The following is a 21,142-nucleotide window of genomic DNA, read 5'->3' as shown; positions in this document are numbered from 1 at the left end:
AATATAGTTCCGTCATCTTTCTGCTTGCAATATTTTTCGCTTGGCAAGAAGAGATCACGAATAGTTATTTGCTCTCGCGTAATGGTTGTTCCTGTTCCTCTAACTTCAAATAGTTAGGCGTATAGCTTTTGCTTTTGTGTGACATGTCCTCATTGAGTGAAAGACAAGCACATGAGTACATACACATACCACATGATCCACTATCCACCACACTATGAAGAAGCTCGTCGGTTTTGTGAATGGGCTAAGTTATATAATACTCTCTATCCTAAATTAAAATTTGTTTTAATTTTTACTGGATTCATACAATAATTAATGTATGTTATATATATATATATCTTTATAATCATCCATATAAATATAGACAGCTAAAACGACTACTATTTTGGAACTAGGGGTAAGTGGTTGTCAAAAGAGGAGCCAAGAATCATCGCATCACGCCATTACTTTCTGGCACCTCTTTTTTCGCCCCCTCCTATCCACAAGAGCAAAGCAACCACACATCATGTTTTTTCTTGAAGTGTAACGCTCCGCCCACTCCTGGACCGATAATACTTATTCCTGGCTATTCTTTAGGACCACAGACCATCCCACTAGGGATGACAATCAGACGAGTAGTATACAGATATATAGCTTACGAATCCATACCCAAGAGACAAAACTTTTGCAGCCCCTTACATCTACCACATTGTGTCCCATATAAATAGAAGAAAAATAAATTATTAAAGAGTTAAGTTGCAAATTTTGATCAGTTTTTTGTGGGTTTTTAAGTGTTGAATGTGAGGGGTTACAAAAGAGGACGTTTGCATCTAGAATGCACAATTTATTTCCGGCTACTGAAAAAATTCTTTGCATCTGGAATGCAAAGAAACACTTGCAGCCATTTACATCTATCACCGTGTGGTCCATATAAATAGAAAAAAATAAATTATTAATTATTAAAGAGTTAAGTTATAATTTTTAATTTATTTTTTAGACCTTTAAATATTGAATGTGAGGGGTTGCAAAACATATTATTTACATACAGTAATACAGAATGTACATATTTTTTCCCCCGGCCACCCTCCTCACTCAGCCCATCCAAGACATTCGTGTCCGGGTGAGGCCAACCGCTTCGCTCCTCGCCTCCTCCTCTCGGCGCCCAGCGAGTCCAGCCGAGCCGCAACCAAAAAGCAAAGCAACGCCCAACAGGACAGGGAGAAAAGCTCGCAGGAGTGACCTCCCTCTGTGTCTCTCCGCTCGGCGCTCGGACCACCGCGGAACGGCGGAACCCTCCGATAGAATCATAGAACCAAACCCTCCTCCTCGCACCGCGCCGCTGCAGCTGACCACCCTACTTGACCGGCCGGGGAGAGAGATAGAGATAAAGACATAGACAAACAGACGGCGGGCAGGCATGGGCGGCGTCACGTCCACCATCGCCGCGCGCTTCGCCTTCTTCCCGCCCACGCCGCCGTCCTACACCGTCGTGGTCGCCGACGCTGCGACAGGCCGCCTCGCCATCCCGGAGATCTCACGGGCCCTCTCGCGCCGCCGGAGGCGGGACGGCGCCGGCGCTGGGGGCTCCTCCTCGGCCTCCTCCGTCGCGGCCGCCGAGAACGAGGAGGGCGCGGAGGTGGTGCGCCTCCGGACCCGCCGCGGGAACGAGATCGTGGGGGTGTACGTGCGCCACGCGCGGGCCTCCGCCACGCTGCTCTACTCCCACGGCAACGCCGCCGACCTCGGCCAGATGTACGGCCTCTTCGTCGAGCTCAGCCGCCGCCTCCGCGTCAACCTCTTCGGGTAAATGCTCCGCCCTCGCCACTTCTGCTAGATTTTGCTGCGAACTGGAGGTGGCTTTTCCGTTGGGGGAAACTCTACGGGAGGGTTTTGGGAAAGGTGTTACCCTTGCAGGAGGTGTTCGGTTTCTGGTGTTCCCTTGCATTTATTGCTTGATTTGTTGGCTTCATATCTCCTACTAGGTGCTTCAATTATGCAAAGTGGTGGGGTTTGCACAATTTTGGGACCCTGTAGCGGCAACAAACAGATGGAATTGATTACTGATGGGAGATAAGATTGGATCATACTCACCCCATTTTAGGGGGTGTTTGGTTAATTTTTAGTCCATCCATTTTAGTCATTTTTAGTCCCTAATTTGCCAAACACATGACTAAAAGATGGATTATCTCTATTTTAGTAACACCCTTAAGGTTAGGTGGTGTGGAAAATCAACTTGTATTATAGTCGCGAACAACTACTAGATTGCCCTAACAGCCATACTAGTAAACCCTTGATTTACAGATTTCTGCCCTAAATTCAATTGGTTATCTTAACGAGACACTTGTTTCTAGTTCATTGCTTATGGGTCCTGTTCAACGGAAGAAATAGATGGGGCTTTACACTGCTGAATGCCTAAATAGAAGAGTATAATTTACTAATTGGTGGGGTTCCATATGATTCATGTAAGAGTAATTTATTTCGCTTAAAAAGAAAAAATGACAGGCTGTATAGTGTATAGAATATTAGTTATTGCACTAGATAGGGACTGTACCGACTTTGTAGATGTGCTAGAGAGGCAAGATAATATTATTTGTGGATGTATCTTGGATTTTACATCTTGAATTGTCTCGATGCTGATGAGGTGGTGCGTTGCATTTTGAGGTATGATTAGTGGGTCTTTCTAGGTGGACTGCATTATGAAGGGACTGCATTAGGCTGTTCACTTCAGATTAAAGCCAGTTGTTTGGACTACTGCAGATGCAATTCATAGAGACGAAACACTGTAGAAGTAATAGAAGCCGGTATGGTGTTCGCTTGGCTTTAATCCGTACCGGCTTCTATTGCTTCTACAGTGTTCCTTTTTTCCTTTCCTCATATAATTTTGCTGTTGGACATTGGAGATTTACTTTGTGACTGCTGAAGAAAATTCTTTCATGGTTGTAATTTGTAATCATGAAAAGCTTTGGTAACTCTAAAGGTTTATGTTAGACTGAGACTAAAACATGTTTTTTATTATAACTTTATTGCTAAACAGCATAATCACCTTCTGCATCATTTTCAAGTTCGTTCTTGTCATGGATTTGAGTTGTGGAAACAGCCTCTTGTAAATGTAGGGAAAGGTTGCGTAATAGAAAACTAAATAAATGGGTCCGACCCTTCCCCAGACCTGCGCAAGCGGGAGCACATGCACCAGGCTGTTTTTTTGGATATCTGCATCGTAGCATTTTAAAGTATCTGGTTTCAGTTGAGTTTCATTTGGAACAATGTTTAACCTCTTTGCTAAATAGCCTTCTCTTCTAGACTGATGCTTAATTTGTGACCACAGTTAGTTCCCTACCCAAGTTGTGGAGGAACAGTCCCCCCCCCCCCTGAAAGTGATTTAACAGGCTTATATGTTGCTGCAGGTATGATTATTCTGGTTATGGGAGATCTACAGGGAAGGTATCTTTTGTTCTTTTATTTTGATCGGTTAACTAATTACTTTTTTATCGTAATGCTTAACTAATTACTTATGTAGCAACTATAATCCTCTCCCTAACCATATCTTAATAGACAATTTATTCTTACATTGAACAGCCCACTGAGTGTAATACATATGCAGACATTGAAGCAGCATATAACTGCCTCAAGGAAAAATATAGTGTCGCAGATGAGGATATAATCTTATACGGCCAGTCTGTTGGAAGTGGTCCAACCATTGATCTTGCTTCACGATTGCCAGACTTGCGAGCTGTGGTTTTGCATAGTCCTATTTTATCTGGAGTAAGAGTACTATATCCAGTCAAACGGACGTTTTGGTTCGACATTTACAAGGTATATCTGGTTATTTTGTTTCCTGGAGTTATTGGTTGGTTGCTAAATACTGATATCTTTCCTCTCCTTGCTGTAGAACATCGATAAAATTGGTTTGGTAAATTGTCCGGTGCTTGTCATCCATGTGAGTTCTAATATCCTATCCCCCCTCCCCTCCCCCTGGTCCTTGGTGAAATTGACTTCTGATACAATACAGTAGATTGAGCATAAAATGGTTCCTCATCTGTGGTAAGGGTATACACTGTAGAATGAGTAATACTCACTAATCACTATTCGCCCCATTCCAAGTATGTTAAGGATGAACATTTGGACTTGTCAAAGTTGTAGACAGCTATCAACTTGCATCTTAAGAAAAGAAACTAATGTTTGTTAATTCAGTATCATCGTTGCTTTGGTGGATTGTTGCTGCTCTGACTAACATAACCTGCCATTTTCTTGTACCAGGGTACATCAGATGATGTCGTTGACTGCTCCCACGGTAAACAGCTATGGGAACATTGCAAAGTAAAATATTCTCCACTGTGGTTAAATGGTGGTGGGCACTGCAACCTCGAGCTATATCCAGATTACATTAAGCACTTGAAGCAGTTTGTGTCAAGCGTTAGCAAAAAAACATCAAAGCCGGACCAGAAAGAGATAATGGCAAAGGATGGCACTACCAGTAAAGAAAGAGAGGAAGCATACTCGGAGAAACCTCAGCCGGCAGCTAAGTGCTCACAGTCACAGATCTCACGTAAGAGCATAGATAGCCGAGTTGGGAAATCCAAAACAGTGGATGTTCCTGATAAATCACGGATGAGCTCAGATGACATCGACAAGTTCCGGAGGAGAAGGTGCTTGGTTTGGTGATGCCTATGTTGTGCACAGATTGTCGAACAGTACCTGAGTGAGGATACTATAGCATGGAAATCAAGCAACTTTATTACATACATCATGCTGCGAGGAATGGCATCAGCCGTTCCTGCAGTGGAGAGGAAAGAACTGTTAAATAAGAAAAGGAACCAGAAAGCTACCATCATCATCCATCAGAGACAAAGCCACTTGACTGAAAGCTGGTAGTTTCCCAGTTAATTTAACACTGACACTGACACCGTCGACATGTTTTGCAGCACCGGTTAGGGTTTCCCCATCATCTAAAAGTGTACAATTATTGTATGTAATCACGAGGGACCTATACAAACATTTACAGCCGCTCTGTGCAAAGTCTGAAAGCCTAGGAGCACCATAGTTTATCCTCGGTGCATCAGCATCGGGCCCACATGCGTTGTGGAACCATTTGGCTATGTGAGCTCTGCATACTGATCTACTCCAGCCTTATTATACGGATCGTGCTCCACTTATCAACTGTGACACGGCAGCAAGCGGATCATGCTCCACATATCAATTGGAAACTGTTGGGTGAAAGGTCAGGGCAGGCACAAGTGACATCTATTTACTAGTACTCATTTATTTATATGTGTATTATATATATCATTCACCACTCTTTCACATATATGTACATTCCCTCAGCTCTGACAGACCCAACAAAACAAATATATACATCAGCAGGAACCGGACCGCGAAGCCTGAAAACAAATGACAGGCAATCTGGCATGCCTCACAGTCACACAGCAGCAGCAACTTCTCCGGTCTCCAGTCCTTGACACTGACCGACTGGTCTAGTCCCTGCTGGTGTTGGGCGTCGTGGCCCTGCTCTCCCACGGAGCATGAACCGTGGTGGGAGAGAGGGGTCCGTCCTTGTTTTTGTCTCCGTCCTTCCCCGTCTGGTATTCGCCCTGAATGCTCCTGAGCACCTCGAGCACCTCCTTGATCGGCGGGCGCATCTCGCCGTTCTGCTGCAGGCAACGGAAGGCCAGCTCGGCGACCGCCGTCATCGCCTTCTTGGTGGCCGGGTCGGTCTCGTAGCCCAGGTCGATGTCGACGAGCTCCTCCAGCTGGCACTTCTGGATCTTGCTGATGGCCATGCCGGCCAGGTTGATCTCGTTGCGGTGCCGGGTGACGTCGACGGCGGGCTTGGACGAGATGAGCTCCACCAGGACCACTCCGAAACTGTACACGTCGCTCTTGTCCGTCAGCTGGTAGCACTGGTGGTACTCTGGATCTACATACCTGCCATGTGCAAAAAACTTTTATCTGCTGCAATCAACGAAACACAGCACCATGTGCGAGCTGCGACGACAACGACATACCCTGGCGTGCCCTGGGGAGCGGTGGAGACGTGCGTGACGTCGAGGGGGAAGAGGCGGGAGAGGCCGAAGTCGGCGACCTTGACGTGGTAGTCGGCGTCCAGGAGGATGTTGGTGGTCTTGACGTCGCGGTGCACCACGGGCGGCTCGATGGCGTGCAGGTAGGTGAGCGCCGCGGCGGACTCCACGGCGACGCCGAGGCGGAGCGGCCACGGGAGGGCGCGCTCGGCGGCCCGCTGCCCGTGCAGGTGGTCGGCGACCGTGCCGTTGGCCACGAACTCGTACACCAGCAGCAGCTCGCGGCTCTGGCTGGACGTGCAGCCGTAGAACATGACGAGGTTGGGGTGGCGTAGCCCCGACAGGATGGCCGCCTCGTTCTGGAACTGCTCCACGCGCCGGTAGCTGTTGTTGTACAGCCGTTTCACCGCCACCACGCGCCCGTCCTTGAGGTACCCTGACCGACCGAGCACAGGGAAGGAAGAAGAGGACCAGCGCCCGGTGTTATTAGTGCTGCCTTTTAGAGCATATCCAAGAGAAGAGAGGCTCTAAACATGGTCCTATTTTAAATATAGAGCTCAAAACCATAAAACATCCTTCCAACAGTGGCCCTATTTTATAAAATTTCATCAAATGGTTATAGGGTTCGGTCTCTCGGGTCCTAAATATAGTATGCATATACTGGAGCTCTATCCTCATTTCCACTTAATCTCCAACCATTTATTTCCTAATATCATGAGTTATTTCCTAAATAGCATTATTTAAGGTCTAACTATTGGAGTAAACATTTCTTTTGAGACCCTAAACATTCTAAATATGGTTCTATTTCAAATTTTAGGACTATATTTTAGAGTTTGTTGTTGGAGATGCTCTTACGTGGTTTGGATGGCCACGACCAAACACATGGCTGGAGCAGGGCTTAGGAGATCACTTCTACTCCTACCTTTGTAGACGGTGCCGAAGCCACCGTCACCGAGCTCTCTGTTTTCGTCGAAGCAACTGGTCGCCTCCTCAAGCTCCTCGTAGGTGAAGAGATGCGTAGGCGGGTCCTCGATGCTGCCGGACTCCATGTCACCGACCCGTGAACGCGGGGTCCCGCCAGAGCCGCTGTACTTGAGGAGCTTCGAAGACGAGTTGACCACTCTCTTCTGCTTTCTCTTGCGCCTCACGAACAAAAAAATGGCAGCAGCAAGTATTGCAACACCAGCGCCAGCCGCGACACCTGAAATAGTTGCGAGAGTAGAGTTAGGTAATAGTTGCGTCATTGCGTGAGTTAGGAGGTGTTTGGTTTGAAGAATTCCATTTTAGATGAGGTGGTGCATTATGTATGTGTTCATTTCATAAATTTGGTGGAATGAACTTATTCATTATATTATTACTAATTATTATCTTATGAAGAATAAAATGGTGATGGATCAACTCATTTCATTTTATAAACCAAACAAAAATGTGAGGAGTGAGAAGATGATGGACTACCTTATTCCTCAAATCAAACATCCTATTAGCTATTGCTGAAAACTTTATAGTTCATGAAACAGGCGTGTGCAGTTAACTGTATATTAATGGCTAGCATCCCTGATTTACCTTCAACTAATGTGGTAATTTCTAGACCTTGAAAATTAACATGGGACCTCCTTTTGTGGAACAAATACAAAGATAATATATTAATGGCCATCGGTCATACCTCTAAAAAACTAGATTAATTCCATAAAAAGGTTAAAAATCTCATATGCATATGTGTAAAACTGTAGTATATTTTCTGTGTCCAGGAAGAGTTAGCGGTAGGCTGGCAGACATTCAAAACGATAGATAGAGCTGCAGCAAAATCCGCGGGAACAAAGGGGGTTTATTTATGCAGGAAGCCAACAGCGGACCAAACATTTTGTAGATAAATGCGGCGTAGTGCTTACCGGCAATAACTGCTGTTTTACTTTTTGGCCCTGTATGGCAACGAACAAAAGACAGTGTCAGTTTTGAGCAAGGCTAAACTGGTTTACATCAAATCAAACAGAAACACAAAGCACAGAAGTTTTACATCCTGCCGAAATAACAAGGAACACTCCGCTCCGCTCGACTGAAATTTGCCCAAAAAGAAACCTCGCGCAAGGAAGACAATGCAAGAAAATTAAGTGCAAACGGTGAAACTTTGGTGGTTGTTTTCGTTCAGTTGATCCAAGACACCTTAGTGGTAGAGTAATTGGATATGGAGTTTTCATTTGTGTAAACTCTTGAATTACACGTGCGCGGCAAGAGCTAGAAGCAGCAGTAAGTGTAACATTCTGTTTGCTGTGTTCCTTATTCTGTTTAAATTCGCAGACATAATTCTGTTTTTACAAATAAAGGCAGGGATCTAGATTTTGTTAACTTTGGTCGAAACGTAAAACAAGTTATGTGTGTCATTGCTTCTAGATAGGCAGCTGAGCAGCTCCCTGCATTTTGAATAATTATATCTTGTAGTAATAGTATCCGTTAGGCAAGACCATAAACCCGGCAAAATTTTATTTACGTCGGTACGAAGATAATTAACAATCTACAATTATTTCTATAGTCAGACAAGGATATACGAAGACAGATAATAAATCATGAAGTAATAATTTATCTGTACCAGTTTGTTGTATGAAAGTGTTGCCTAAAAATTACCGGAAAATCCAGGCACCTGAAATATCCAAGTGCTGTAAATATTATTATAAAGTCGTAATGGTAATATCTCTCGCAAGATTAGTATATGGGTCAGGACTCTGGACAGGGCTATGGGTAGGAGGTCGGCATCAATAAAGAAAGATGAATACTGATAAATATCTGTGCAAGACAGACACCACCTGAAAATATGCATAAGCTTTCTGAATGACCAAAAAGTGAACATCTTACATCTCTCAATATGAAAAACCGGAGCAGCTGAAAGGCGTCAGATAAAAGAGGAAGCAATTTTACCCGTACTAGTAGTTTTAAAAGCCTCAGTTAACCAAGGAAAGGAAAGGATTTCTCGAAGTCTTGGATGAAGAACATAGGAGGAGGCTCATGCTGTTCTCAAATAGTACTATAGTAGTAGTAGTAGTACAGTGATTCGACAATTCCATCCAATCCAATATTGTCAGTGGGAATGCGTATATGAAATTGCTATATCAGGCCTTAACGATCTCGATTAATGTGAACGACGGAAGCGTCGCTGTTTTCAGTTATGTCCGCCTCTGAAATTACACGGCCATGCATCAACTTCTGCTGTGCTCCTACATCGACAGGTGGGCATGGGTCTCTCATAAAGTCATTTGACGCGCAAGCGAAACCATTAATTCCGCGAGCAACTCTTGCCGGGAAGCGGTGTTTGGGCATCTCTCTCTCTCTCTCTCTGTCGGGTAGGGTTCTCAGCCATAAACGTCGTAAAGGCTCGAGCCTTGTACATGAAGGTAAGCTACTGTCCTCTGAAGCAATTAATTATGTATGTATAAGCACCTAAGCAGAGCAGTGTCAGTCGCATGAATTTGGTGCTGCAGCTAACCGACAGGGTACGACTGGTCCCTGGCCGTACGACGAGACATGTCCAAGAGTCGGAGCTATAGATGGCCAAAAAGCACGAGGCCCGTGAGCCCGGCACGAAGCCCGCTTTTTGGGCCCGGTCCGAGCCCGGCACGGTAAAATAAGCGGGCGGGCTTGGACAGGAAACTAGGCACGGCGGGCTAGCCCGGCACGGCCCGTTTACCTCTAAGCCCGTTTTTTTACACTAAAACGTGCTTACCGGCCCGTTTAGCCCGCTTTTTGGCCCGTTTTTTCGTGCTAAACGGGCCGGCCCGGCCCGTTTAGGCCCGCTGCGGGCCGGGCTTGGACAGAAACTTAAGCCCGCTGGCTCAGCAGGCCCGACCCGGTTTTGGCCGGGCTTCACCGGGCCCGGGCCGGGCCGGGCCAGGCCGGCCCGTTTGGCCATCTCTAGTCGGAGCCCCGTCGCTGTGGCTCTATGCCTCTATTGATTCTGCGCAGTGCGTATGTGGCTCCGCTCTACTACTGATTTTCCCGCCGGCGACAGACACTCGAAAACAAAGCGCGAGGTGCAGTTGCGCCATCGGAGCGGTGCTTTCAAGCTGTCATGACACATCTCCGTCGAAGTGAGCAGAGAGAGCTTGGACTGACGCGCTGCTCTAAACTCTGGTTCGTTTCACACCCAGACCCGGCAGCGTTCTAACTTCTAAGGCGATCTGGACGACAGAGGGCATGGCTACTACTGACGTACCGAACCAAGGCAGATCGGAGGAGCCGGCTGACATCTTACTGCAGTCGCCGCCGCCGTCCACGCGGCTGCCGGCGCAGAGGCATCCCAGGAACTCGCCGGCGCGGCCGTACCCGCACTTGCCGCCGGACTGCTCGCATCGGGCGCACGGGCCAGAGCCGCGGTCCCAGCCGAGCTGGAACCCCGCGCGGAGCGCCTCGCCGTACCCGCCGCCGCTCGTCCACAGCGGGTCGTGCTGGGCGTCGGGCGGGACGGAGCCCTTGAGCACCGGCACCTGGAAGACCTTCCGGCACGCGCTCGCCCAGTCGCCCGGAGGCACCTCGGCGCGCGGGAGCACGAACGTCATGGCGGCGGCCGGCTTGCCCAGGTCGCCAGACTCGCCGCAGGTGACGGGCTCGATGGACGGCGGCTTCGGCGGCCTGGGGTCGGGGCCGGCGCCCGGGCCGAAGGAGCAGCCGGCGAAGAAGAGGAGGTAGTCGATGCTGTGGAGGAGGGACAGCCGGACGTCCTGCGGGATCGTCACGTTGTGGTCCACGACGGGGCATCCGCTGCTGGCCCCCGCGTCGGCGAGCGAGACGGTCTGGTTGGCGTAGTCTATGCGCGAGACTGTGTAGTCGTGGTCGCCGAGGTTCAGGACGGCCTTGTTGCCGCCGTCGCAGCTGACGGCGAGGCCCGGGTAGCCGCAGTAGGACTCGCCATCGTGGCCCGGGACCGCCGTGGCGTCGCTGGCGAGGTGGAACGGGTAGCTGATGTTCACGCCGCCGCAGAGGTACGGCCGCGACCGGCACGCGTGCGTATCGTCGCTGCGGGACCCGACGGCCGCCGCGAGTACGAGGAGGAGGAGGAGGAGGTCTCGGTCGTGGTGGCTCGGGGAACGCATGGCAGCTCTGAGCTCTGTTCAGCTCTCGGGGATTTCTGGCGCGCGGTTTGGGCTGGCTCCGTTTTTTTTATATTTTTTTTGGAGGCAATGTTTTAAGCCTCGCTTTGGCAGTGGCAAGTGCAGCTGTGCAGGTAGCCGTGCGGTACGGTCGAAGGTTGGGTGGCTGCCACGTACGATGTGCAACGCAACGACACACGATGCCAGATATGATGTGGGGCGGCTGCCTGCAGTCACTTGACGTTGGCAGCCTACCAGCGCTACCTGACCAGACACGCACTCTGCCCTCCCTATCCCGCGGCGACTCCAGAGCTTGGCTAGTCACTTGGCGTCAAAACAAAGAACTACTTACTGTATTTGTCGTCAGCTGTCTATGCCTTTTTTTCTCTTTATTACTACTACTATTGTCTTTGTGCAGGTGATTTCTAGAAGGAAGGTCGTTTGTTTGTTCAACGATGCAGTATGAGTTTAAATAGCCCAAAAAAGAAACGATGCAATATGAATGCTACGGCAGACAGAAATAAAATAAGTTTCGGTGAGTGGGGTTCCGGAAGGTTGATTCAGCTTTTGAAAAACGAAGCCGCTTGCTCCCACCACTGTGCAGTGCAGGTGATTTCTAGAAGGAAGGTGTGTGCCTGCGACTGCGATGGGCAGACTGGAGTACGCGGAGAAGCCGAAGGCCCTGGCCCTGGTCAAGTTCTGTCTCATTCCCGCCGACGGCAGCCGTGGAGAAATGAGCGCGCGCGGTCCGAGCTGTTGACGTTCTGGTGGACAGAGAGCGTTCCACAGCAGCACACATCGCGTCCAGATTAGGACAAGAACTGGTCAGAATGGCTAGTTCTGGGGCCGTGCACGTGAAATTTGCATCCCACATACAGATGCAGGCCTACTCTGATCAGAAAGTTCATGATACCACTTTGAACTCGATCATCCTAACTCGTGTAATAAAAAAAATCTTGATTTTGTGACGAATCAAACAGCTTTTAGGTCGCAAAACTACAGAATGGTAGGCACGCGGTTGGAAGGAAACTAGCATCGAAGGCCCAAGAGGAAGAAGATGAAGTAGCCAAGTAGGCCCCAAGATGTATCAAGCTGGTGGTCAAGTGGTCATGCTAACAGGCTATGGCTAAACTTGCTAACTGGCTGACTGATGTCTACAGATCTTTCATCCTTCCATTCAGATCCGTCTGTACAACTTCTGTTTATTTTTTTGGTTGAGGCAAAGCAAGATTCGGTGTCAAGGTAAAATTTGAAACGAAAACAGGTTTGATGGGAAGCAGCAAGGCAATAGATAGACCCCCTCAGCAAACTGAAACCAAGGGATCGGATGAGAAAATGAAAGGTCGGACGAGACAGAGAGGGCGTACCGTTGGTGCAGCCATGGTCGGTCACGTGGCCGTCGGCGCACAGGCAGGCCACGAACTCCCCGGATGTGTTGTAGGCGCACTTTCCACTGGATCTCTCGCAGTCATCACACCGCTCGGTCTTCATGTCCGAGTCCCACTGCAGCTGGAAGCCCTGCTTGAGAGCGTCGCGGTACCCGCTGGTGCTCCACAGGGGATCGACCGGCGTCAGCGTGGCGTTCTGAAGCACCGGCACCAGGGTTACTTGACCGCACTGCTGCGACAGAAGCTGGTGGGGCATCTCCGAAGGAACCACGAAAGAGTAGTCGTCCCCGTCAGAGCCGCTCGCGCACGCGATCGGGCTGATGTCAGACTGGTTGGGAACGTGGAGAACGTGGACGGAGCAGTTGGTGAAGAAGAGCAGGTAACGGACGGTGTAGTCCGACAGGTTGAGCCACAAGGTCGGCGATGGCGAGACGGTGACGTTGTGGTCGACCCGCGGGCAGCTCGCGTCGTCGAGGACGTCCGGGTCGGCGAGGTAGATGGTGGAGGTGGGATAGTCGATGTCCGTCACGTTGTAGGAGTAGCCTGTGCTGCTGCCGCCGCCGAGCTGGATGGTGGGGTACTCGTCGTCCACGCAGTCGATGGCCAGCCCAGGGTACCCGCAGTAGGAGGAGGAGTTCCCCAGGACGTCCGCCGTGTCGTCGGAAAGGTAGAACGGGTAGGTGATATTCACTTCGCCGCATCTGTATGGTTGCAGCTTGCATATGGAGCGGTTGAAGTACTCGTCGCCGGAAGGGTCGTCGCCGCGGGAAGCGGCAACCAAGACGGCGAGGAGAAGCGGCAGCAGCAGCGGCAGCGGCAGGCGGCGGCGTGGCGAGCAGAGAGCCGCCATGGCTGAATAAGTCAGAAGAGTTTTTCTTTTTCTTCCTTCTTCTTTCTCCCTTCCTCTGTGTCTGTTTATAAGGTCGTTGCTGGGGAGTGGGGAGTGTCCTGTCGGAAATTCGCCTTGGCGTGGCAGGCGAGGGCGGCATGGCGGCACAGCATCGGAACAGGCGGGCTTGACCATGACCATCCTTGGCAACCAGGGTGTCGCAGAAATGCATGCCAATTGCTGCCACGCAAGGTCGGCTACGGCCTATGACTTCTGCCTCCCCAGTCCCCGTCGTTGGTCCCTGGCGGCTCGCCTGTTTGCCATTGCTTGACGCCCCCATGGAAGAAAGGCTCTTGGAGTAGTGTTCTAGAAGGAAGGCTTGCGTTTGATGTTGAAACACTCGTATACATGGTCAGCAACAGCAACTACGTACAGTTAACTCAGGACCCAGTCCTCTCACCCTCTCCGTGACTGACGATGCAGTGGTGGGGAATTTGGGAGTGCGGGAACGTTGGTTTGGTAACCATCGCGTTTTCTAAGAAAACGAGACCAAAAAAAAAAAGTTAGTTCGTCCGCCTGCAGCCTGCTACAAGAGGCAGCCAGCCAACGCTACCAAACCCCTCAATTCGGCAACGTACGCGAACCAGGCGTCCAGGCCTGTGGGCTGTGGGCTGTGTGCTGCGTTTTAGCACCGTCCTAGTCCTTGTTCCACACGGAGACAGGGGTGCGGCCGGCAATATACGAAAAAAAAAGGCACGGATTTGGTGCAGAGAGCGGAACGAGGGTCGCGAGGCTACGAACATCCTTGTCGAACGGTGCAAACAGGAACCGGAATTTCCAGCTCCTCTGTACCAACCCAAACATTTATAGGTTGTTTAGTTTGAGGAATAAATTTATCCATCATCATCTCACTCCTTACTTTTTTTTGTTTGGTTTGTATAATGTAATGAGTTGATCCGTTACCACCTCATTCCTCATACTTAATTAGTTAGTAATAACATGAGAAATGAGGTCATTCTACCAAATTTGAGAAATTGATTCGTGATGCACTACCTCATCTTGAATGGAATGATTTCTCAAACCAAAACACCCTTTAAGAGATGGTCTGATCGTTGTAGTGGTAGGAGACGCTTTCGACGGCATCGTCGCCGCCGAGACGGATGGTAAGGACGTCCAGGTGTAGCCGCAAGAGTAGTTCCCGCTGTAGACCAGCTAGCGGTGGTCACGTTGGCCAGGTAGTGAACGGGTAGCGGATTTCGACGCATGGAGACGTCGTAAGTGTGTGTGCTCGGAAGAAAAGGTCGCCACGGGTAGCGGATTTCGGACCAGTTTGCGATCACCGCGACTGCATTGGCACAGCTAGGTTGAATATCGACCTGGCTCAATTCGGCTCGGTTCGATTCGAACTGCCTCGTTAAGATAATAAACTGGATCGGCTCGACTCGTAGCTCACAAGTCAGCTCGATAATATCCTATCTAGTATCTACGAACGGATATAAAAATATGTAGCAAAAGAAAAGAAGAAGATCCATTTAGAAAAAATAATAGAGTTTGCAACTTAATATTCCACACTCAACAATGAACAAGATTAACTATAATAGAGTATAAGATTAACTATTTTGAATCGGAGAATATTGTGATTTGACTAATTATTTCAACTCGTTTGGCTCGTTATCGTAACGAGTTGAAATACAAGCTCAACTCGTTACAAATTATAAACGAGTCGGTCGAGTCACTGTCGAGTCGAGTCAAGCAATTTAACGAGCTACAAATTTTTCGTCCAGTCCTAGATACAACTATGATACATCGTGGACTCGAGTGTTTTGGCTAGCTTCTTTCTAGTGGAGAAGAACGCCCTCGCCCGGAAAAGCATGGACATGGAGACGAAGAGCCTATTTAGGCTAATTCCTAGCTAGCTAACGATTAAATAAAATTAGATCTAGGTAGTGTATCTCAACGAAAAAATTAATGTATGGACTACTTTTCAAATAGCTCTTTTTCTTCTTTTTATGCAATGGTTGTAGTTGGATTTTTGTTGGCTAGTAGTCCCCTGTATTTGGTTATTTATACTGATTCTCCTTAAAATATAGTCGGCAATGTTCTCGTCGTCTTTTCAAAAAAAAAAACTAGTTATTAGCCAACTAGCTAGCCGAACAACCATAAATCTGAGCTAATTTTTAGGCCCAACTAGTAACCTGACTTGTGTGTTTACAAAATGGATCCCATGAACTATTTAATTAGATTAGTTTGATGTTTGATAAACAGAACGGCAATTTAGACTAATAACATTTTCTAACACATAAGATTAAGTTCAAGTGGACTATGGATGCAAAGGTTGTGTTATCACCTTAGGCCACATGGAAATCAAAATTGTCAACACCACAACCAAGACATTAAAAAATCATGTTTAATCCCTACGAGAAGTAAAAGCCCAAAAGCGAAGACGCGGACGGAATCGAAGTCACTGGAGCCGTGGCAAAAGACTTGTCTCAGTTTCGGATCTGCTCAAATTGATATGGTATCAGTTAAAAGTTGTAGGGCTTTTCATTAGCTTTCTAAAAAATTCTATGATCACCGAAGTTCAGAGCTAAAAGATATACTCAAAATACGAAAAATGTGTCATGCTAACAGCTAACCACATGGCACTATCATAGTCTGGTGCTACCCTAAATTAATCTGGTGGTCACTGAACTAACTTTGTGCTAAAAAGGCATAGGGACACCTTAGATTTGTGCTTCTACTCTATGACCGCCAAACCAATCTAGTGATCACAAAAGGTGTAAAGCGGCTAGTTTTCAAGTGGATAGTCCATGTGGTATCATTGGGTTTGTCCGATGGTAGGTATAGGATGTGTAACAACTAGCAGTAGCGACGAATAGAGTCACTAAAATTGCTCAAAAAGTAATTAGTCCGACACAAACTGCCTTCTTGCCGGGCAGGAATATCATGGAAGGAGTGATAGTTTTACATGAAACAATTCATGAGTTGCATAGGAAGAAACAAAATGGAGTCATTCTAAAAATCGATTTTGAGAAGGCATATGACAAGATAAATTGGTCTTTTGTACAACAGGCCCTAAGAATGAAAGGCTTCACTCAAAAATGGTGACAATGGGTAGCATCTTTCATGCAAGGAGGGCATGTGGCTATAAAAGTTAATAACCAAATTGGCTCCAATTTTCAAACAAAGAAAGGTGTCAGACAGGGAGATCCATTATCACCAATTCTGTTTAATATTGTAGTTGATATGTTAGCTATCTTAGTAAAGAGAGCAAAATTAGCCAACCAAATTTCAGGTGTCATTCCTAATTTAGTAGAAGATGGTTTATCTATTTTACAATATGCAGATGATACTATTATTTTTATGGACCATAACTTGGACCACACCAGGGATTTAAAACTGTTGTTATGTGCTTTTGAGAAGCTTTCTGGCCTCAAGATAAATTTCCATAAAAGTGAAATATTTTGTTTTGGTCAGGCTACAGACTCAGAAACTTAATATGTACAACTATTTGGTTGTCGACACGGTTCTTTTCCTTTTAGATACCTTGGTATCCCTATGCACTTTAGAAAATTGAGAAATGTGGAGTGGAAAACAGTAGAGGAGAGAATAGAGAAGAAGCTTAGCAGTTGGAAAGGAAAATACCTATCCTTTGGTGGTAGATTGGTCTTAATAAACTCTGTCTTAACAAGCCTAACTATGTTCATGCTCTCTTTTTTTGAAGTTCCAAAAGGAGTACTACAAAAAATAGAGTATTATAGATCTAGGTTCTTTTGGCAGAGCGATAATCAAAAGAAGAAATATAGGTTGATAAAATGGAACATTATTTGTCAACCGAAAGACCAAGGAGGGCTAGGAATTCAAAACATTGAGATTAAGAATAAATGTTTGTTAGCCAAATGGTTATGGAAATTAATTAATGAGGAAGGGCTATGGCAACAAATACTTAGAAATAAGTATTGCAAAAATTACCCAATTGGAATAATTGAAAGAAAGCCAGGCGACTCTCATTTTTGGTCAGGACTTATGAAAGTCAAAGACCAATTCATGAGATTCAGATCCTTTCGTTTAAACAATGGTCAACAAATCCGGTTTTGGGAAGATGTTTGGATTGGTAATGTTTCTTTTCAGCAAAAATACCCGTCATTATATAATATAGTGAGGAAGAAGAATGATATTGTAGCTTCTGTTCTCAGTTCTGTCCAGTTAAATGTATCTTTTAGAAGGTCATTGCAAGATAATGATCTTCGAAATTGGAATGAGCTGGTTATGAGTATAATGCATATTCAGCTCAATGATAATAAGGATACATTTAAATGGAATTTGAAAGCTAATAGAATCTTTACAGTTCATTCTATGTATCTTGCTGTTATTAATAATGGGGTGGTTGAAAGAAACACAATGATTTGGAAGCTTAAGATGCCCTTAAAGATTAAGATTTTCATGTGGTATATGTATAAGGGAGTAACTCTACTAAAGATAATCTTGCTAAACGAAATTGGAATGGTAACAAGCAATGTGTTTGGTGCCTAGCTAATGAGTCAATTCAACATTTGTTTCTTCAGTGCAAAAATGCACGTTTTATATGGGGTTTAGTCGAAATATGTTTTGGGTTGAAACCACCACAGAACACAATGCATATGTTCAGTTCCTGGCTTAATGGGATTGGGGGTAGATTGAAACAACTTCTACTAGTGGGTGCATCGGCGATTTGTTGGGCAATATGGCTTAGTAGAAATGATGTGGTTTTTGATAAATCTCCAATGAAAACATTTATGCAGGTAATTTACAGAGAAACAACTTCTGGAGTCAAATGCAGAAGGCTGAAGATGATAAAGAGTTGATAAAGACAACGTGTCTGAAGATGGAGAATGTCGTCATGGAGATTTTCAGCAAGTATGGATGGAGGTTCACCAATAGGATTTGTAGTTAGGTGCTTTTTATCAAACTTTGTTTTCTGCAATAACTTGGTCAATATGGCGTGTTGAGTATTGTAATAAGGGGCTGTAGCTTCTTTGAAGCCAAGGCTGGATGATTACTTCCATTATCTAAAAAAGCTAGTAGTTGCTAGTTTCAGATGTTAGGCTATGATCTCAAGATTATATATATGGTCGTGTAAAATAATGTTTCGTACTGTAGACTTTTAAAATAAAAAGATGTGGATAAGTAATTTGTTGGAGATAGCCTTACACATATATATACACCCTATTGCTCGGTCATTTGAGGTGCACTTCAGTTGAGGCAAGTGTGTGGACTGTGGAGAGTTGAAACTCATTCATTTATGCTTTAGCCACTAAAAAATGCTAAGAAAAATATTAGACAATTATTTTAGGTACTTTTAGGGCCACGGATGTTTCAAAAAAAAAGATTAACTTTTATTTACCTTTATCTGGTATTTTTCTCTCGATCCTTTACACCGCAATCGTTAGCAAATAGCAAGGCTAGGTTTGGGTCGACATAGGGTTGTTGTCCTGGTGACAGTCGACTCTAGCGTATCTTTTTTTTTTTTTTTTGGTTTAGAGTCGATCGGAACTGACATTTGCAAATCTTTAGGAACGGGAGCGTGTTCGCTGCCGGTTGCCTAAACTAGTTCTGAAAAGGGGAAATCGCAGGAAAGGAAGTCCTGGTTCTGAACCCCGATTTCTGTGAGTCTGAACACACCACTTTTATCTACACATGTCACTTCGATTTCCCATGCCAGTCCAACCAATGAGCGCTCACCCCTCGGTTTACTGAATCTTGTGGAGTCCAGCGGAGGAGATCACGGGAGACGTACGAGGTGCAGCAAGCTTAGTGCTACCAAACCAAACGTAGCAAGCAACAACAACCGGTCGGAGACTTCTGCCGCCAGTTTCTTCCGCTACCGTGAAAACCAAACCAGCCCCCTTTTTTTTAGGGCAATGAAATGAGACCTAACCATCCAAATGACGCGCGTTTGATTGCCCCAGTCCCGTCACTCCTGAGTCCTGTCGGTCGGTCGGTCGTTGTGCTGAACGGTGATGACCGAAGGCAGAGCAGCACCTTGCTCCAGGTTGCCCGGGAACGTAGATTATTTTTAGGGCGGAGGAAATATGTGTCACTGTAACCACTCAACTAACTTCTTCTAACTTGGTCTCCACAGCTGCTAATTCTGGCGTCCGACTAAACCATGGAGAAGGCTACTTTTCTCCATCTGAACTTTGTTCTATTGCCAGGAGCAGTGAGCAGCAGTCCACATTTTGCCGCAGCATAAAACGAACGAACAGAAAACATAGCGCCAGCAAACTCAAACGAAACTTTGAAAGCAATTAACCAGCAGGAAAGCCAACGCGAACCAAAATGGGCCCAGAGGAGAGACACACGTACCGCACCGATCCGAGGCCGGGCCGCTCTCGCAGAAACAGGTGAAGGTCATCGTCGCGCTCGCGCCGGCGGCGGGCGTCGTCGCTCCAGCGCGCTGGTACCCGCACCATCCGCCGGAGCGCTCGCACCGGTCGCACTGCCGGGAGTGGGTGTCGTAGCTCAGCTCGAAGCCGCCCTGCAGCACCTCGCGGAACGGCGACGACCCGTCCCCCGGAGGCGGAGGCGGGCCGCCGGGCGCGCCCACGATCGCCCTCTTGTGCACGTCCAGCACCGGCGCCACCACCACCTCCTGGCACTCGAGCTCGTGCGCCTCAGCGCCCGTGACCCCGCCGTCCCGCAGCGCGTACGAGTACGACGGCGACGGCGACCTGCTGTCGTCGTCGTCGTCGTCGTTGCCATCTTGGCACCCGCTCAGCTCCACGGCGGATGGCAGGGTGACGTTCCTCTTGCAGTTGTAGAGGAAGGTGATGTTGGAGTCGGAGGGAGACAGCCGCAGCCAGAAGGCGTCCATGGTCAGGTTCACGTGGAGGCGCGGGCAGCCGGCGCCCGCCGCCGCCGCCGCGTACTCGTCGCCGATGTCGGCGTCGGAGACTAGGATGGTGTGCGCCTTGTAGTTGATGCTCAGCACTGTGTACCTGTGCGACTCAAAGGGGAGGATCAGCGTGGAGTTGTCCTGGCAGATGAGGCCGATCCCGGGGACGGGGTACACCACGCAGTCGTCGGGCATAGAGGAGTCCAGCCGGAAAGGGTAGTGTATCTCATGGCCGGCGCATGTGGCTTTGGCGCAGGAATCGGGGACGGCGTCGGCTACGGCCAGGAGGAGCTGGACGACGGGGAGGAGCAGGAGCAGGGGAGCCATCGCGCGTGTGAATTGTGGGGGGAGCCGAGGGATCGGAGAGACCCTGACAGACAGGATTGCTCTGCTCTGGTCTGTGTTCGGCGAGAGAGGTTGTGCGTGAGAGTCAAGTGACTGAAGTTAGGGTGACAAGGACCGGCTCTTCAATTTGGATGTGGAAATTTTGACAACACTGGACTTCAATCAACAGCCGGCAGGCGGCAGCTGATTGCGCCTTGTCACGGCCTGTCGTCCTTGCGTCTACCGTTATTCATGGAGGACGGCCATCCAGCGCTCCAGAGCCGGTTTGGAATGCAAGTATTTTTATAAGAATCATGCATGGATCTTACATGAATTTGTTTGTTTTCATTTAAAAACAATGCATTTAAAAACACACAAAAAAACAGGCAGAAAATTTCTCACGTTCCAAACAATCCCTCAGCGAATGGCTCGCTGGTGATGAATAGTCGCTGGAGAGGTTTTGTTTTTTCATCACTAGTACATGTTTTTCGGTTCTTGATGTATCTGGGTGTCCAAAGTCTAGGAACAATAACAAAAATTTCTTCATTCTGAGTAACCACACATGATAGTTTTTTTAATCACCATTACTCATAACAGACATTGAACATATTGTTTACTATTATTAAGTGGAAGCTCCAACTAATTAAGCACTATGT

The 21,142-nt window shown here is 47.4% G+C and overlaps 2 protein-coding genes across 4 annotated transcripts; one reads left to right on the top strand and one right to left on the bottom strand.

Moving 5' to 3' along the window:
* Nucleotides 1-992: 992 nt before the first annotated feature.
* LOC103651323 (alpha/beta hydrolase domain-containing protein 17C) lies at nt 993-5,325 on the top strand. The gene is made up of 5 exons (XM_008676942.4): nt 993-1,782; nt 3,384-3,420; nt 3,556-3,792; nt 3,869-3,916; nt 4,237-5,325. The coding sequence occupies exons 1-5, from the start codon at nt 1,397-1,399 to the stop codon at nt 4,639-4,641; spliced, it is 1,113 nt and encodes a 370-aa protein (XP_008675164.1). The 5' UTR covers nt 993-1,396; the 3' UTR covers nt 4,642-5,325.
* Nucleotides 5,207-20,571, bottom strand: LOC100384436 (uncharacterized). 3 transcript variants are annotated; one of them, XM_008675065.3, is made up of 5 exons: nt 10,198-12,649; nt 7,886-7,915; nt 6,919-7,197; nt 5,982-6,432; nt 5,207-5,901 (listed from the first exon to the last, which is right to left on the bottom strand). In XM_008675065.3, exons 1-5 carry the CDS (start codon nt 11,072-11,074, stop codon nt 5,451-5,453), a joined length of 2,088 nt encoding a protein of 695 aa, XP_008673287.1. In that variant the 5' UTR covers nt 11,075-12,649; the 3' UTR covers nt 5,207-5,450. The 3 variants fall into 3 exon arrangements, with proteins under 3 accessions (XP_008673287.1, NP_001344860.1, NP_001170444.2); NM_001357931.1 differs by lacking the exon at nt 10,198-12,649 and adding an exon at nt 19,634-20,571 and having other exon boundaries at nt 5,223-5,901; NM_001176973.2 differs by having other exon boundaries at nt 5,223-5,901; nt 12,439-12,607.
* Between the last annotated feature and the right edge of the window lie 571 nt (nt 20,572-21,142).

The sequence above is a fragment of the Zea mays genome, chromosome 3, assembly GCF_902167145.1.
Source record: "Zea mays cultivar B73 chromosome 3, Zm-B73-REFERENCE-NAM-5.0, whole genome shotgun sequence".
In the NCBI taxonomy this organism is placed as follows: Eukaryota; Viridiplantae; Streptophyta; class Magnoliopsida; order Poales; family Poaceae; genus Zea; species Zea mays.
Note: the sequence above shows the minus strand (reverse complement) of the source record. Positions and strands in the feature narration are given on the sequence as shown.

Excerpts from the sequence above, each read along its gene's own strand:
- LOC103651323 (XM_008676942.4), top strand. The coding sequence starts at position 1,397 with ATGGGCGGCGTCACGTCCACCATCGCCGCGCGCTTCGCCTTCTTCCCG. Across the intron at positions 1,783-3,383 it reads CTCCGCGTCAACCTCTTCGG|GTATGATTATTCTGGTTATG; the intron begins GTAAATGCTCCG and ends ATGTTGCTGCAG. Across the intron at positions 3,421-3,555 it reads ATGGGAGATCTACAGGGAAG|CCCACTGAGTGTAATACATA; the intron begins GTATCTTTTGTT and ends TACATTGAACAG.
- LOC100384436 (XM_008675065.3), bottom strand. The coding sequence starts at position 11,074 with ATGCGTTCCCCGAGCCACCACGACCGAGACCTCCTCCTCCTCCTCCTC. Across the intron at positions 7,916-10,197 it reads CTCCGATCTGCCTTGGTTCG|GGCCAAAAAGTAAAACAGCA; the intron begins GTACGTCAGTAG and ends GTTGCCATACAG. Across the intron at positions 7,198-7,885 it reads TAAAACAGCAGTTATTGCCG|GTGTCGCGGCTGGCGCTGGT; the intron begins GTAAGCACTACG and ends CAACTATTTCAG.